Raw genomic sequence first — 16,990 nt, 5'->3', positions numbered from 1 at the left:
ATAGTAAGTGTTTGAAGATCTTTTCAGGGAACCACCAGGTGGACACCTCCTTTTACTGCTTGGATACCCCACGCACCCCCCTTATATACAATAAAACTGCTATTTACAATAAAGTTTTAGGATAAATTTATAGTAAAAGATACTCTAAATGAAATTATTAAAAAAAAGTTTAAGTAGGTGAAAGAATTTTATAAAATGTATTATGAATTTTTTTCAAATTTAATCAGAAATAATGAATAAATAAAAATACAATAAGCTATTGCACACCAATTTTATACATTAAATTATTTATTTATTTTAAATGTAAATTGGAGTTATATTGTGTGTATGCAAGGATTTGGAGCATGGAGATGTCTACATTGTAAAAAGGGGGTATCCATCCAACAATTTTCTATTTTGAAGAGTTTTGTGAAGATCCTAAACCTGTCTATTCATTCTTGAACAATAGTTGTTACTAAACATTTGAAGTTTACACATGATTTTCATTTGCATAATTTTGTGTTAAAATAACAAGTTAATAATCTATAGACATTTGATTTCAAAAAAAAACTAAGAAAACTTACCATTTCTACAAAGAATTTCTTGAGTTTTAAAAAATATTGTAAATCATTCTAAAAAAAGTACTTATTACTAAATTTACTTTAAGACATTTCTACATGAATACAACCACTTTAGAAACTAGACAATCATTTGTCAAAACACATTATTGCTTTGTTGTGTATCTTTAAAATTTTATGGAAATAAAATATAAGAACTCTTCATCTAATAATATCTTATTAAATTTTAAAAGCACATTGATACTTTAAAAATGTCACATCATATCTTATTGGCAGCACTATAACTATTAATAAAATAAAATGTATAATATTTATACTTATTAAAGATAGTCAATATAATCATTAAATATTGTAGTAGCTAAAATATCTATCAATAATAAAATAATAAAAAAAAAAAATTAAATTTATTTTAAAGCTTTCCTAAGTTCTAAAATACTACAATAAAATAGTTGATTTATTAGGACAAAATTAACTTTAAAAAACTTAATCTATTTTAGATTTGTATACTTTAATTTTTTTTGGATTAACTTATAAATTTAACTATGCATGTGTGTGTGTGTGTGTATATATATATATATATATATATATATTGGAATTTACTATTCTATTCAATTATCTTCATTATATAAATATAATTATTTTTTTTCTAATAACTAATTAGTTTCACAAAGACAATAAAATTATATTTAATTTAAAGTTTAATTTAAATTTCTAATCATAATTTATAAAGTCTATTTATTAGTTTACATTAATTTCTAATTTATATGTGTTAAGTCTTGATGGTTTATTTGAATTAGATAAGTATTTGTTTGGTGGTTAATAACATTTTGATTCTTAAAATAATAAATAATAAAACAATTTTCAAGACATAAGAGAGTGATATTATAGATGTATCATGATATGTAAATAATATATTAGTATTATATTTTAAAAAAATATATATATATATATATATATATATATATATAATTTTAAATTTTTATAATATATATATATATATATATATATATATATATATTTAACTTAATTTTTTTTCATTTATTCAAGCATATTTTAAAATCTATCTCCAATTTATTTGTATATTTTAACTTTGTTTAATTTTATATTTGCAATAGTATGTATTTGTGTGCATAAAAACATATGTCTGTAATTGTGTTATTTTTAAAGTTTTATATTATAAACAACTTATATTTACTAATAAAAATATCTTTTAAGTACGATTATTCAAAATAAAATAAAATAAAAATTAATTAATTAAGAACCTAAAAACTACACTTATTTTAGTTTCACAATATGTGTGTATATATGTGTGTATATATATATATATATATATATATATATGGATTTTTTTTTGTTTTTTTTTTATAAAATTTCAATATAGAAAGAAAAAAAATTATTTTAAAATTTTAAATAAAAAAATCCAATTAATAATAAGAGATTTTGACAATGGAAATATTTAATATTTAAAGAAAAAAGAAAGAAAAATTTACATTAAATGCAATATATATATATATATATATATATATACCCATTCATTTTCAAAAAAAAAGAGTAAAAAGTTTTTGATAGTTACCTTCTATTGTTTCAAAGCCATATTTGTAAATAGTACAAACTTGCAAAGGGCACGTTAAAAAAGCCATATTAACAAAAGATTCTAATATAAGAGACACTATCATATATATATATATATATATATATATATATTGAAGATCAAAGAAAATATATGAAGCGTTGTATCTACTTAAAAAATTTACAAAAATTCTCAAAAATTCAACAATATTTGCTTCAAAAACCAAAAATATTTTCCTGAAAAGTGCTAAGTTTCTTTTTTGTAATATGTACATATATATATGTAGATATATATATATATATATATATATATATAAAATAGATTTAATTATTGCACAAGTACCAGCAGATCTAGAACATCACCCACTACACACATGCTAAGAAGTGTCTATACATGCCTTAAAAAAGATAATCAATCACATTTCGATTAAAACTCCTGCCAAATTAAATTTTCTTCCGCCTCCCTTACCCGCTCAAAGTCTGGATGATGATTGTGATGGGAATGATAATTATCGCCGTCCTCATTTTTCATTCATCCTGAGCCCTAACGAGGCGTAGTCCATTGAATGAATACACATATATATATATATATATATTTGTATGTATTTATGTGTATCATAGTTTGCGTGCATCTATGGCGGTTTCACAAACATAAAGCCAAGCACCATTCCGCATTCTCTGTAGGTATTGTTGGTGCCGGTAGCCGTTGCTGCAGCGGAAGACGTGGTCGGGAATTTGTAATGTGGCTTTCGGAGCTTGGTTAGGACGTGAGAGCGTGTATTTTTGCTGTGAAGCGACGATCTGAGGTGTGGGCTCGTAGAGTGGCTGAGAGGAGCGTTCTTGTGCCTGTACATTGTGAGGTTCACAGGCAGGGGAGGGAGCAGACGACTGCAAGGAGATGGTGCGATGACAGGGAGGTGCAGAATTACAGCGTTGGATGGAAGCTGTAATTCCACTGTTGCTGTTAGAGATTCGTGACATTACTCGGTTGTGTTGCTTCTAAAAGAAGCTCCCTCTGATTCACAGAGTCTGCGCCTTGGAGGCTGTCGAGAAGTACCGCATTATTGGTGTTCTGTAGATGAAGCTGAATTTTCTCTTATACTTCAGTTCTGCGATTATATCCATTGTGACCTTGGGCACCTTAGAATTGCTAGAAGTAGCTCACTGAATCTGGTGATTTAGTTGGTTACTCTCGCCTCTCTCTTCGTACGTCGGTATTCTACAGCAGTCCCTGCTGTTCGCAAATGACACCTTGTCTCTTTAGTTTTAGGAGGATTATTACAAGTCGGTTGCAGCACAAGGTAGCTTAGTTTAGTTCTTTTTGGTGATGTATTTAAGGTTTCTGTATCTCCAGGATTGGCTCTCTAGATTTCTTACTAGTTGAGCTCGTGTGGGACATTGAAGTGTCACAGTAATCGAGTTGCTTTTATGATTTTCGTTACATTACAGCTTGGCTTTCTCAATCTAAGTTTTGCAGATAGCGATGTGAACCTTCAAACTTCAGCATCATTCGCAAGAACACAAATGTTACCCGTTTAGATGCACTCCATAACTTTACTCGATTAATATTGTGCATGATGACAGCTTCTATCCAGGAATCAAGTCCTGTAAAACCGATCTGTCTTTTTATCTAGGGACCTCTGCTAATCCAACTCAGCATGGTTTTATTCCTCAACCTCCTAAACGACTCTGGTCAAGTTCACGCGAAATCTGTGAGTACCTTCGTTTCCATAAACTCCCCAGTGAAGCCTTCAACGAGGAGGATGTGTTCTTCGATTTTGTCACATTGAATGACTATCACTGCATGTGGTGTTTCAGGTGCCTTAAAATGGCCTACCTCGAGCCGAGAATGATAACATATTATACTGCATGTGTGTGTTTCTTGCAGATAAGAGGGAAGATGGAAACGTTGTAAATATGGCTCGCTAGTCGCACAGTGGTGAAGGCTTTGATACCTGCAGTGATGGGGAATCAATTTACACGTGTTCTTTTCAAGAAGAAAAAGTGCGACGAGAAGTCGAATCAACGATCCATTAGAGGTTTTCTGGATGAACAGTCAATCAAGGACCAGGCATTGGCCATGGCAAAACATGAATTTTATATGACTACTTTTAGTTCGCAGGCCAAAATGTTAAAAGATACTGCTATTGAGCCCCCGAGGCATAGCTACTCTGGGACGGGTAACCATGGAAGGATCGAGGGTACAAGAAGCTACAGTAGTCAAGTTCGTAGAGACATTGATTCCTTGCTCGATCCCATACAATCAATGCATCTGAGAAAGGTTATCTGAAAATTTTCTTGCTTCTTAATGTGTCAAGTCGGGCAAATTATTTTTTTAACAGGTTCCTGCCCAAGTGAATCCAATGTCAATATGAGCGTATACTTTTCGGCAGCATGTTTTGATATCGTTTCAAAAATTCTCCATTTGCTATGCGCGGGAGATGATTCTGTGCAGTCAAGTTCCTGCACCTGTTGGTACCACTGATCTTTGGTCTCGCATATTCGTATGTGACAAAAATTCTAAATATAAATGGCTGAACTCCTTATATTTCAGGAAGATTCATGGATGTAAACCTGGAAAGCAGGCACTTCGTCTTGGTTCATGGGGGTGGCCTTGGAGCATGGTGTTGGTACAAATCAATATCTTTGCTGGAGGACTCCGGGTTCAAAGCCACTGCCTTTTGACCTACTTGGATCTGGCATCGACCCTACGGACCCCAATCGTATTACAAGTCTTGCACAATATTTAAAACCACTTTTGGAGCTCTTAAAGAGACTCGGATCATCTGATGGTCATGAGAAGGTTAAACATCTTTGTTCACTGCTATATCGTTATACTGAGCTTCCTTAGTCCCTCCAGCGAACATAGTTTGTAATGTGAAATCTTTTGAATGACTCATTCTGACCTCTTCTGTAGATGATCTATACCGTAAAATATCAAAATAAACCTGTTGACATTATAGTCGTGTACTGAGGTTTCTGGGCAACCTATGGGTTGTGCATTCAAACCTGGCACAGAAAACAAATTCTCAACACTTCTGTATTTGTCAACAGGTGATTCTCGTCGGCCACAGTATAGGGAGTGCATGCATCTCACATGCGATGGAGTGCTTTCCAGAGCTGATTTCGAAGGCCATCTTCGTTTCAGTAACTTTGATTAGTAATAATCAAAGCGCCTTCGATATTCTCGCAAAGCATGTAAGCTCGTCAGAAATCCTTAAACATCATACCTGTCATTTATTTTCCTATTCCTTCATCAATTTCAAACTCTCCGTGTTATCCTTCTATTTATACTGCATTGATAATCTCAAATATTTAAATTGAATAGGTTCAATCCCCAGAAACCCTCATGGCAAAGGCTCAGGTTCTCATCTATGGGAATGGAAGAAGGAAGCCACCTACAGCTATTACATTTGACAAGAACTTAACGGAAGGTCTTTTCTTCAATACCTGCCCAGCAAAGGTAAATTTTAACTTTTAGTATGTGGTGTGATCGGTTCCTCTAAATATACATTGTAAATGTCGACAATTAGGCAGTGAGTGACCTTGCCCACCTTTTAGTTGAGGGTGAATACTACCCAATTTTTTTACAGTAATACTATAAGATTATTATACGCACTCTCTTAAGATTGTTCTCAGCTTAGCCCTACCAAGTCTCTAATTGACAAATTTATGGGCAATATTTTTTGTCAGGATGTAGCCTTGTCAACTCATTCAATGAGACCAACTCCTTTTGCTCCTACAATGGAGAAGCTCTCCCTGACACACTTGAATTACGGCACAGTGCGGCGATTCTACATCTCAACGACTGCAGATCAAGCCTTCCCGTTTCCAGCCCAACTTGTACTGATTGAAGAGAATCCTCCTGAGCGCGTGTACACCTTAAGAGATAGTGACCACTGCCCTTTCCTCTCCAAACCACAATCTCTTCACAGGGTTTTACTTAGGATTGCCCATCTCAATGAGAAATGTTAATATCTCATTGCAACGACAAAGATGACTTGCCGAGGATTATTGTTAATACATGGATGCGCCTTCCTCACCCTTGTTTGCATTGTCAAGGAGTGGAAGAATGGAAGATGTTAAGAGTTTTGCAACCAGTCTCACGCTAAATTTTTCAGTAGTTCCTCGCAGCAATACATTCAATTCAGTTTGCACCTAAATATTCATTTTTTATTAGCCATAATAGATTTACAAATAACAGCTCACAGGTCAAAAAAGTATCAGAAGTACGATTTATCAGTAAGCTGTTCACATACTGACATATCATTGTACATTTATAATTTAAACAGCAGTTGCAATATGCAGGGTCAAATATCATTATTACTGATAAAGCATTGAAATGTGACAGCCGCCATTCTAAAAGAAAGATGTCGCAATGCGTAACAGACCGTCTACCCTCGAGCTGAAAAACTCGAAGGCGTAACTGTCCTCTGAAAAAGGTTTTTATCTACCGACTACTGATTTTTTACAAAACCTGCTTGACAGTATATACTCTCATCGACGAAGAAACACTCTTCCAATAGGGTGTACTCGACAGACACCACCAGACCTTTTGTTCTGTTCTATGTTGAGGGTCACCATGTGTCGGCTACAGTCTTTTGGCAACCTTACCTATTCTGCTACTTAAGTACAAAATGGAACATGTAACATACAATTTGGTGACTAAGTCGCCGCAATATCTCTTCATACTCAGTAAATGAACTTGTCCCACAAATAATCTTCTATCATACAAATCAGAGCTCCGAAAAAAATGCTCCCTCCTGCCGCAAGCCCGTAGTGTGCCGTCTGCCGTTAGTCCAAAGACATCGCCTTGATAATCTTGGAAAAAGAAGCCCTCTCCAAATCAGTCTGTACCGGGTGGGTCAAAGTGTGCAGAGTCCATAATTTCTTCTGAATGGAATTTCCTGATGTGCGTCTCCGGTCATGATAAGTCTCTTCAAATGAGAGGTCCCTCCTATACTCCATGCTCCAGCCAACGGCCGTCAACAGAACTCGCGGAACATGTAAATGTCTCGTGTTCTCAAAACCAAACTCCTTCGTTGATATCAACCTCCAAATAATTCTAGTCATCAAACTCCTGAAATTGGAATCAAATTAGGACCTCGAGTTATCGGTCATCTCAAGATTCTTCATCTGTAGATCGATGTTCTACATTTGTTCGTGAGAATAGAAACAAGAACCCCAGAGAAGTTTCCGAATCCCAAAAGCACTGCTACTCAGCAGAGCAGTTGTGGTAGCTGAATCTGGTCACCAAACTTGTTCATTGGGATGTGAGGTGTTCACAAACTTAAAAGGACCTCCGTTGGGATTAGGGATCCGCAAATAATTCAAAAAAATTGTGTCGGTAGAACTACCTCGGGAATCCTGCAGGAGTCCACCTACAATGGTTCAATGAACATAGAAATAGGATTAGTCCACCTCATGGCTCCATTTGGAAAGTTTCACACTTCCGCAATGATCGAAAGAGAAATAATATTTAATGATGCTAGTCCATCCAAAACTAAGCAAGATAGAGGTGAACTCACTGAAGCAATGCTATCTATTATGAGGAATTCGTTAGCAGAGTCTGAAGTTACCAATTTAATCCTGCTTCGTGCTCGAGCATTTGAGACATTTACTCATCTTCCCATCTACCTTGCAGAATGGAGATTTGGCCTTCTTTGAACATGACATCTTCATCAAGTTGTTGTAGCTTTCGTCGCAAAAGCTCAACCTCCAAGCTCAAATGTAGTGCCTCGCGGCTGATGCTTTCAACCTCTTTCTCGCGTTCGTTGAGGACGTTCTCCGTGTCGGCTATCCGTGTTCGTGCACGCGCTTGCCAAGCTAATAACTGACCATGTTCCTTCCTTAACTCTTCGTAGTTCTGAAGCAAAGCACTGTACTGCGATTGACAGTGTCGCAAGTCACCTTCTAGGTTCAGAATGTATTCTTGAAGCATGTCATAATTCCGATTTCGTTCGTCCATTTCAGTCGCCCACTCCACCATTTGTTGCTTGAACTGATCCAGAGCAGCAATGGCCGCGTCCTTCTGTTTAATTGCTGTTGTAACTTGAGCATGTTGGTGCTCACTTTCCTGAATCTTGGATTGTAGGGATAGTGCAAGGTTTTCGTTCTGGGTGGAGAGCCGAACAACACACGCATTTTGTGCGCTAACTATTGCAGCCAAATCCAGTAACTTGGGCTCAAGCATTGTGAAGTTTAGAGATTTCCTTGATTCCACTGCCATTTTCTTCAGATTTAACATAGACTTCAGCATCTGGTTGCTTGTACTTAGAGCCTCCACACGCGTCTCCAAGTTCTGAACATCATTCTCTCGCGCTTGCAAAAGCTGGCGCTCAATGAAAAGCTCCTTCTTCAATGTTTCGTTACAAGTCATCACCTCTGCCAGCTTCGCCGTTGACACCGTTAGGACCTCTTTCATGGCTTGTCTTTGAGTGATAGAGAATTTCAATTTGGCAGATAACATTTTCACCTCCTCTTGAAGTTCTTGAACCTGCTCCACGCTGTCGATACACTCAACACATTGGTCATTGCGCCAGCACAGAAGCTTAGTTTCATTACGCGAATCCTCAAATTTTCCGTTTTCAGGCTCTTGATGTTCGCCCAAATTGTCAGAACAAGTGTTTTTTTCGTGGCTTTCACACAGTAGTTGCAATTTCTCTACCAACTCCTGAAGATCATGCTTGTCATCTTTGTGACATACAACTTGAAAATTGTTTGTGTGCGATGGTCTTCGTGAAGCTCGGGGGCTCTCGACACCGTTCTTCTGCAGCTCAATGACAAGCGCCTCTGCATCTTTCATTTTATCAGATAAATCTTGCAAACGATGCTCCACCTCTTTAACTCGTTCTTTCATGATCTCCTCTCTCAAATTCATGGTCGCCAATTTAGTTAAGAGAGTGTCAACTTCAAGTTCCTTGTTCTGTAGTTTCTCCTGCAGCAACTTCCCATCGTCGAACCCAAACCTTACGTACTCTCCACCCAATAAGTCTGAAATTTCTACAAGTCTCGCTTTAGTTCTGCCCCCAAAGAACCTTTTCTCATTGGTTTGCTTTGCAATGGGTTTAGGCCTCCTTGATTGTTGAAGTGCATCACAGTCGTCAACGTGGAGTGTTGAGTTGATAGCCATTCAAGCTCAAATGGTGTTACTCACGAGCACTTAAAATGTCCTCGCTGTGATGCACTTAATTTGTCGTTTATATCCCCGATGCAAACCTACCTGCAAAATGTTTGCATCAAACCTCAGAAAACTTTTTTCCAGCACAAAAAGTTGTATGGCTGGGAAGCTAGGGTAAGGACAATGCACGCAGAGCATCAAGTTTGGAATGTAAGCTCTACTTGGAGCGTAAGTGAAACAAGTTATCAATGCAACTAATGATGTAATGATGGGGACATTTCGTGCAATTACACTCTAAATTGCTTGCCTAAGTTAAGCTGAAGTCCTCTAAAATCCTATATTTGAACTAAATCAAATAAAGTGAAGATGAGGACCTGTTACGAGAATGCTACACCTCCGTGCACCAATTTCTTCGATGTCTCTTCTACAGTCTATGCATCCTCCACACAGGAATAAATATAAATTAAATTAGGAGTGATGAGGACACTTGAAAAATCAAATGCGAAAACTAGTGAAGAACTGCAATATTGTAGCAGGATTGCTGCTACTTCTGTAAAAGGTTTTTTAAACCTAAGAATGAAGAAGAAATCAAACAAGAGCTTGGCGTTGGAATGCATCAAGTGCTTGAAAGATGTATTTCAGAGCGACACGAAGTGATCCGCCAATTCAGGCATACGAAAGCCGAGCTACTGAATTCTTTAAAAGTATTCTTGTAAGTATTATGTGGTATAATATGTCAAACAGAGAGTCTCTCACGGCGGAGTGGAAAATTTAGGATCTTTTCATAAAATTGTGCATGAAAAATAGGTTCAATTTCGAAGGTTCTCTCTCAGGATCATCACGCCCTCATGATGTCAAAGAGTTTGGAGCTTAACCACACTTAATTGTCAGACGGATAGCCTTAGTGTTCTAACGAGAAACAACAGAAAATAGATTCAACCTTAATGTTATGCAGCAAGAAAGTGTTTCGATTGTCCAATCCTACATGTTTCAGTAACAAATATGCAGTTTAACCATTTATTAATAGAGAACAGTAGGAAGTAGAATCAGCAGTTCTCTGAACAATAGTGGTTATTTTAAAGATATAAACATGACATAATCTGGAGCTTTTAAGAGACTTCCTTGAAAATTTCGCAGTGGGAACTCACTGAGGAAAAACGCTGACAGCATGTGCTCAATAGCAGTTCCTTGGTCGCTGAATTGATTATTCCCTTGGGAGTCTGCAGCTCTACCATGTCACTACTCCTGTCGCCACTTCTACCTACAGAAATGAAGAAAAAACATAGAGAAATTCACAAGTCAAGAGTGACAACAATTGCGTGCATTAGTAGAAATGAAAGCTTCTGGGGGCTTCGCTCCCTCTTCGAATCAAGACTACAACAACATCGCAAGGAACTCTTCAGTCCAACATCTCAAAGAAATAAAGAAGCTTACAGAACACTTTGTGAATACAATTCTCACGATTTTGCTCCAAATGCGACAACCACCGATTGTTCCAAGAAATCTTTTAACCCACCCCGTTGAACTTCTGCAACTCTTGGCTTGCGTCAAGAGTTAGACTCGACTCTTCCCGCCAGATTCTGATTTGACAAAGTATCTGATACTTAGTCAACACCGTCAGCTTCTTTATAATTTCTTCGACTTAAGAACTGAGTTGTATGCCCCAGCTGTAACCGATCGTGTTCCCAGTTGTGCTCACCGAAGCATAATCACTCAGTAACTCATTGATTAAAATTCACGACGACACAGTTCAAAGCGGAAGATGGCACTAGGAGCGGACTAAAACCCGCATTAATTCTTCCTCCACAAAGAAAAATGCTCGACTTAAACACTGGGAACACCACGCATACTCTCACTCCCTGAAGCAATAATTAAAACCTCTTACAATTCAAAAGAACGCCTTTAAGAACGCGATATGGAATAAATTTAGGCACAACTACTCGTCAAATGGATTCAAACACGAACGGACGCTCAAATCCGCAAATTCTTCGATAACAGCGATCCCTCACTTTCCTCCGCAGACAGAACGAAGCTCGTCAGAATCTCAACTCGTACTACGCCAACAACTGATGTGTTTCATTCCTACCCTATACCGCAGGGCCGTTCAAACTACAACAGAGATTACAACAATTAAGCAGTGGTTCAGCACGTGTGCGCAGTGAAACTACTCGAAAGAACCTCACTAACTCCTGCAACTGCGAGTGCACTTCGAAGGTATGGAGACGATGAGTGAGCCCGAAGGCAGCAGACGATTCCTCAAACGTCGAAACACCTGGTAGACAAAGTTCGTTCACAGAGATAATGTCTCAGATCAATGAAGAACAAACGCTGTCCTCGACATCCTCAAGCCGACACGAGAGAGAGAGAGTTGCTCCAAATTACCACGAAAACTGCTCTCGATCATTAGAAATTACAAAGTTCGACCTCACGCGCATCCGGGGAACTACAATTCCTCACTCCGCTCCGTCAAAGGCAAAACGAGTCCAAGCTCCTGTTGGACGAAACGAACCGGTCCAAGTCATGGTCCACCTCCCTCGCAGAAAGCCAGATTGTGCTACGAATCCTGTTGAGCACAGACTTCCAGTGGAGCCATTGTAGCAGCTATGGCTGACCGAGTGACGAGTTACTAGTGCGATGCGATGCCTTGTCAAGCTTCGGCTCAAGCCTCCAACGGAAATGGGTCCCACAACCAACTGCTTCACGAAGTCAAAGCTAGGAAACTGCCGTGGGATATCACCTCCTCCCTTTATGAAGACCCGCTTCTGCTCCTTTCCAAGGCTCCCTTACTTTTTATTTAAAGCAAAAGGCATCAAATATCATAGCATCTCCTCAACCCTAAATTTAGGTGTGTCCTTCCATTTATGGATGTAAAATATAAATCGCCTTCTATAAGTTCAACACTGATTGTCAACTGGATGAGCGAGTTTATTTAATATGGGGATTTATTTTCATATTAAGGATATTGGCCTTCACTATTAGTACGGGGAGGTTTTGGCTTCTTTCTTTTTGTAGTTGCCTGAACGAATTTTGCGTCCATGGTATCCAATATAATTTGTGTAGAATCTTGTGTAGGATGCCATGTTTACAATCCTCTTTATTTCTAACTTTAAGAACATCTTCATAATTTTGAGTTTTATTCACAAGTACATGTTGTATATGAATCTTGTTGTCAAGTTAGAAATTCATTTTTAGTATTTATTATTACTATTTAAAGAATTGGCTCAATTGTTGATGATTCCTGTGATTTCTTCCAAGCAAAAATTTCAGCTATTTGAAACACCAAACGATAGCAATGCATAGTTTTTAGCACTTATTTTACATTTTCCATAAAGTTCTTCAAGAAGGAAAGTAAAAGATTAAAAAAAACAAACAAACAAACAAACAAACTGCTCAATTTCCTCTATCCATCTAAATTAGAATCAGAACTTCAACAAAAATTAGAAATCAAAATGTTCACACCTTAATATGCACACATGTACATATATGTATGTATCATTAAATCTTCTATAGATGGGTGAAAATTTGTCCAAAAAGACTCAGTGCATTAAAGCTTATCAAAGAAAAAAATATTGTGAGGAAAATCTATAATCCTCAATCAAACCCAATGTTAAGAAGATGATGTTAAACACATAAACATTTAAAAATATCATTCTACATACTTCCTCGTCTTAAAAATTCTTGGAAATAACAACAACAAAAACAAAAACATCATCAATATTCTCAATACATGTTGCTTTTCAAATGACAGGAAATTGAGCCTTTGTTCACAACAATTCACCATGTGGAAAATGGGTGTAAGAATGTGTTTAACATCAAAAGGGCAAAATCACTATTAAAGAAGCAAATAATATTCTTTCTTTCTTGGCAAGCTTCAAACATGGGCAGGAGCTAAACTCCCATACACCCAACAGAAGCTTCCATAGTCAGAACCTCAAGGGAAATTATGGTGAACTTGAAGAGGCAGACCACAAGGGATACCAGATTCTGCTCAAGCAGAATGAGTCCTCACCCACCTGAAGAATCCCACAAACCCTAATCTGTCCCAATTATGCACTTGTAGGTGTGCCAACCTTCACTGTATTGTCTGTTTCATACATAAGTTAAGCCTCTCCAGTGTATTCTCCAGCATGTTCCCCTCCCTGGTTCCCAAAGGTTCCCCCAGGATCATGAGCTGTGGATAACTCACACATGTGTCATTAGAACCTTAAATAGTGCATACACGAAATTGTCAATCACAAGTGGAGGTTTGTCTTCAAACCACACACACACAGAGAGAGAGAGAGCCTCTTGGTGGGGCTTTTAATAGCCACGTGAACCAGAGTCTTGCTTATTCAAAAGAGAGCACAATGTAAAAGTTATTAAGAATAATAATGTGTGGGCTCAAGGGATCACTGTTCATATCTGTGAAGCATCATAAAGACGGCGTTGTGAACAGTGACTTGCGGTCAATGGGTTGATTTTACAAAATGTTTCTGTCAGAAGTTTGGTGGGTTTTTTTACGCTTGGAATTAATCTAGGATATTTTATTTTATTTTATTGTGCTTTTACACACATGGAGTGAATCCGCCATCTTAGATTAAGGATATTTGGACACATGAGCTGCCCATATCTTAACAATCTAATTTGATGTTATTAAAGGTTAAAGTTTTTCTTTTTTCTTTTTCTTTTTTTTTCCGCTGTCAAAGAAGTTGACGCCAGTCCCAATATCATTTACACAAGGAGTCAACTTAATGCTTTTAAAAGGCATACTTTAATGTATTTTTAAAGAATATTTTAATAAATGTATTAGAAGAAAAGTTTGACACGCCTCAAAGGTAGAAAAGTTATGTGGCATATATTTCTCCACTTTGATTCTGAAAATTTGGGTCATCCAGAAGACTTGAACAAGCAACCCTTATCTTTTTGGTTCAAACCCTCTAACTGGCTTCAAATCTGCCAGCACGTTTAACTTATACGAAATAAATAGTACGAAATAAATATTAACTGAATACTTACTTTCATTGTTGTGCAAAAGTGTTGTGCCAGTTGCTTTGGTAAAGTGAGCCTGGAGCAATTCATGCGTAGGAACACATTTCAGAGATCCCAATAGATTGAAATAGTGGTTCTTTCTGTTGAGAATGTTTAGAAAGACACAAGTGTAATAGTAAGTCATACACACATACAAGAGTAGTAGTAAGTCATACACACAAGAGGGTTTCTAAGGAGAGAGAGCTTCACACATAAAAATCTGTTCATCTGGTTGTGTCTCGTATACAAGAAGAGAAAAGAAGAGAGGATAAACAATACTTCTCCACTAGACTCTAAATACTGTAGCTACAGTATTTGCTATAGTCTACATTAACTGTTATAGAGAGCGCCGGCTACATTTAATGATCTCAACACTCCTCCTCGCTCATCATAATATTTACATAATATAAAATTTGTATAGAACTATGATCTATATTTTTTTGTGATCTTACAAGATCAACAATTTTTGCCTCATTAAAACCTTATTTAGGATATCCTTATTTTATTTAAGGACAAAATCATAGATGAAGGAAAAAGAGTACAACATCATTTTCTTTAATTATTTAAAGAGCTCATTAACTTTCTTATTCAAGAAGAGCAAGTCGTCGCATACCAATGCTATAAATAAGTCGACAATGGTTGCTTAATGGGAGAGCTTTGGTGAAGAGATCAGCAAGGTTATTTGTAGATTCAATTTTCTTAATTATAAGTGCTTGATTAGTAATCAAGTCATGGGTATAACTAAAATACTTTGGATCAATATGCTTTGTCATATTGCCTTTAATGAAACCAACTTGCATCTGTGCAATACAAGCACTATTATCTTCATGCAAGATAATTGGAGAATCATCATATGAAAATCCATAGGTTGTTTGAATGAATTTATCAATTGATCGCAACCAAATACATTCTCGAGATGCTTCATGTAAGGTAATAATTTCTACATGGTTGGATGTAGTTGCAATTATTATTTGTTTCACTGATTTCCATGATATTGCAGCTCCATGTCTTAAGAATACATATCACGTTTGAGATTTAGTTGTTGCAATATCAAATTTATATCCTGCATCATAATATTCAACCAATTTTGGATCTGCGGATTGTATGTAGTATAATCTCAAGTCTTCAGTATCTTTTAAATAATCTAATAAATGTTTGATGCTATTCCAATGTCGTAGTGTTGGACGTGCACTATGTCTTGTAAGAACACTAATTGCAAATGCAATATCTAATCGTGTAGATGTAGCTAAATATATAAGTGCTCCAACTGCTGCAAGGTATGGATATTGGTCTCCCAATATTTCTTCTTCCTCCTCACATGGACGGTATAGATCATGACCATCACGACCATGTCCAACCATTGGTGTGGACAATGGATAAGCATCAATCATATTAAATCTTTGTAAGATTTGTCTAATATACGTTAGTTGGTAGAGAAAAATGCTACCATCTGTTAAATGCATAATCTGAAGACCAATGCAAAAAGTTGTTTTTCCTAGCATTTTCATCTCAAATTCACGTATAAGTAGGTTTGTAGTTGTAACACATGCAGATGTAATGCCCACTAGGTTAAGATCATCAACATATACAACGATGATCACAAAACTAATTTTATCTCGTTTGATAAACAAACAAGGGATTAATGGATCACTTATAAAATTATTTGTAATTAAATAATCTCAAAGACGTTGATAGCACATGCATCCGGATTATTTTAAACTATACAAGGCCTTACATAATTTAATATCATGATATTTTCCTAGTGCGGGTCGATTTGAAGTTCCTGTTTCTAAGCCAGGTAGAACTTTCATATAAATATTTGCATCAAGAGAACCATATAGATATGCAGTTATTACATCCATGAGATGCATCTGAAAGGTGGTATGAACTATCATTCCAATAATATATCAAAATATAATTGAATCCATGACTGGAGAATATGTGGATTCATAATCAATGCCAAATCGTTGAATAAATCCTTGAGCAATAAGACGAGCTTTATAGCGGATTATTTGGCCTTAAACATCTTGCTTGCATATTAATATCATTTTATATCCTACAGGGCGAGATGTAAGAGTGTCTACAATTGGACCAAAGACTTTCCTCTTATGCAAAGAAGCATACTCCTCCTCAATAACAGTTTTTTATTTTGACCAATCTAAGCGACGCATCGCCTCTTCGATGGTTTGAGGTTCAGGATTGTCTTTCTTGAGAAATAATACTAGGATTAGTCAATTTTATAGCTTTCTTCTTATGTGGTTGCTTATCTGATCCATGAATTCTTTTAGTTGTTGTTGTTATAACATGAGATATTGTAGTCAATGGCACTGCAATCTGAGCAAGTGCATTCTGAGCCTCATTAATAGGCACTCTTGTAATTTTAGATGCATCATTGAAGCCATTAGGTGTTTCATTTGCGATCCGTTTTAGATGTAAAATCTTAGCAACTTCAGTTTCTGCCAAAGATGTCCCAGGATCGGGATTCATTGTAAAGGTTTCCGGTGCTTCAAATATAAGTACTTTATTTCTTTATTGATTGGAAACTCCTCCTTAAAGAGATGGAAATACATTTTCTTCAAAACGAAAATTTTGCAAATGTGGTCATGATAATATGCCAGTTGATGGATCAACAATACGAATAATGCTTGGTGAATCGAAACCAACATATATGCCTTCTTGTCAATGAGCTCCAATGGTACCCCGTTGAGGTTCTGGTACTGGAATCCAAGCACGGCAA

General features: G+C 36.5%; 2 protein-coding genes and 1 long non-coding RNA gene across 14 annotated transcripts; 2 read left to right on the top strand and 1 right to left on the bottom strand.

Annotated features, from left to right (window-relative positions):
- The first annotated feature begins 2,815 nt into the window (after positions 1 to 2,815).
- On the top strand, positions 2,816 to 4,465 carry LOC149987264 (uncharacterized). Its single transcript, XR_016499124.1, has 2 exons — positions 2,816 to 3,838; positions 4,015 to 4,465. It is a non-coding gene; the product is annotated as an uncharacterized LOC149987264 (long non-coding RNA).
- A 75-nt stretch (positions 4,466 to 4,540) lies between these two features.
- LOC112273640 (putative methylesterase 11, chloroplastic) lies at positions 4,541 to 6,204 on the top strand. The gene is given in 5 exon segments (XM_073529304.2): positions 4,541 to 4,805; positions 4,807 to 4,929; positions 5,181 to 5,324; positions 5,455 to 5,589; positions 5,820 to 6,204. Coding segments are annotated over 5 exon segments (801 nt in total). The 5' UTR covers positions 4,541 to 4,688; the 3' UTR covers positions 6,102 to 6,204.
- A 143-nt stretch (positions 6,205 to 6,347) lies between these two features.
- On the bottom strand, positions 6,348 to 11,528 carry LOC112273638 (uncharacterized). Of its 12 annotated transcripts, none has more exons than XM_073529301.2 (5): positions 10,763 to 11,528; positions 10,395 to 10,507; positions 9,621 to 9,686; positions 7,706 to 9,348; positions 6,348 to 7,507 (listed from the first exon to the last, which is right to left on the bottom strand). In XM_073529301.2, the coding sequence occupies exon 4, from the start codon at positions 9,256 to 9,258 to the stop codon at positions 7,744 to 7,746; it is 1,515 nt and encodes a 504-aa protein (XP_073385402.1). In that variant the 5' UTR covers positions 9,259 to 9,348; positions 9,621 to 9,686; positions 10,395 to 10,507; positions 10,763 to 11,528; the 3' UTR covers positions 6,348 to 7,507; positions 7,706 to 7,743. The 12 variants fall into 12 exon arrangements, with proteins under 12 accessions (XP_073385402.1, XP_090101606.1, XP_024358390.1 ...); XM_090245480.1 differs by having other exon boundaries at positions 9,621 to 9,677; XM_024502622.3 differs by having other exon boundaries at positions 7,764 to 9,348; positions 9,621 to 9,677.
- Between the last annotated feature and the right edge of the window lie 5,462 nt (positions 11,529 to 16,990).

Source organism: Physcomitrium patens, chromosome 20 (assembly GCF_059467195.1).
Source record: "Physcomitrium patens ecotype Gransden chromosome 20, ASM5946719v1, whole genome shotgun sequence".
Taxonomy (NCBI): Eukaryota; Viridiplantae; Streptophyta; class Bryopsida; order Funariales; family Funariaceae; genus Physcomitrium; species Physcomitrium patens.
Note: the sequence above shows the minus strand (reverse complement) of the source record. Positions and strands in the feature narration are given on the sequence as shown.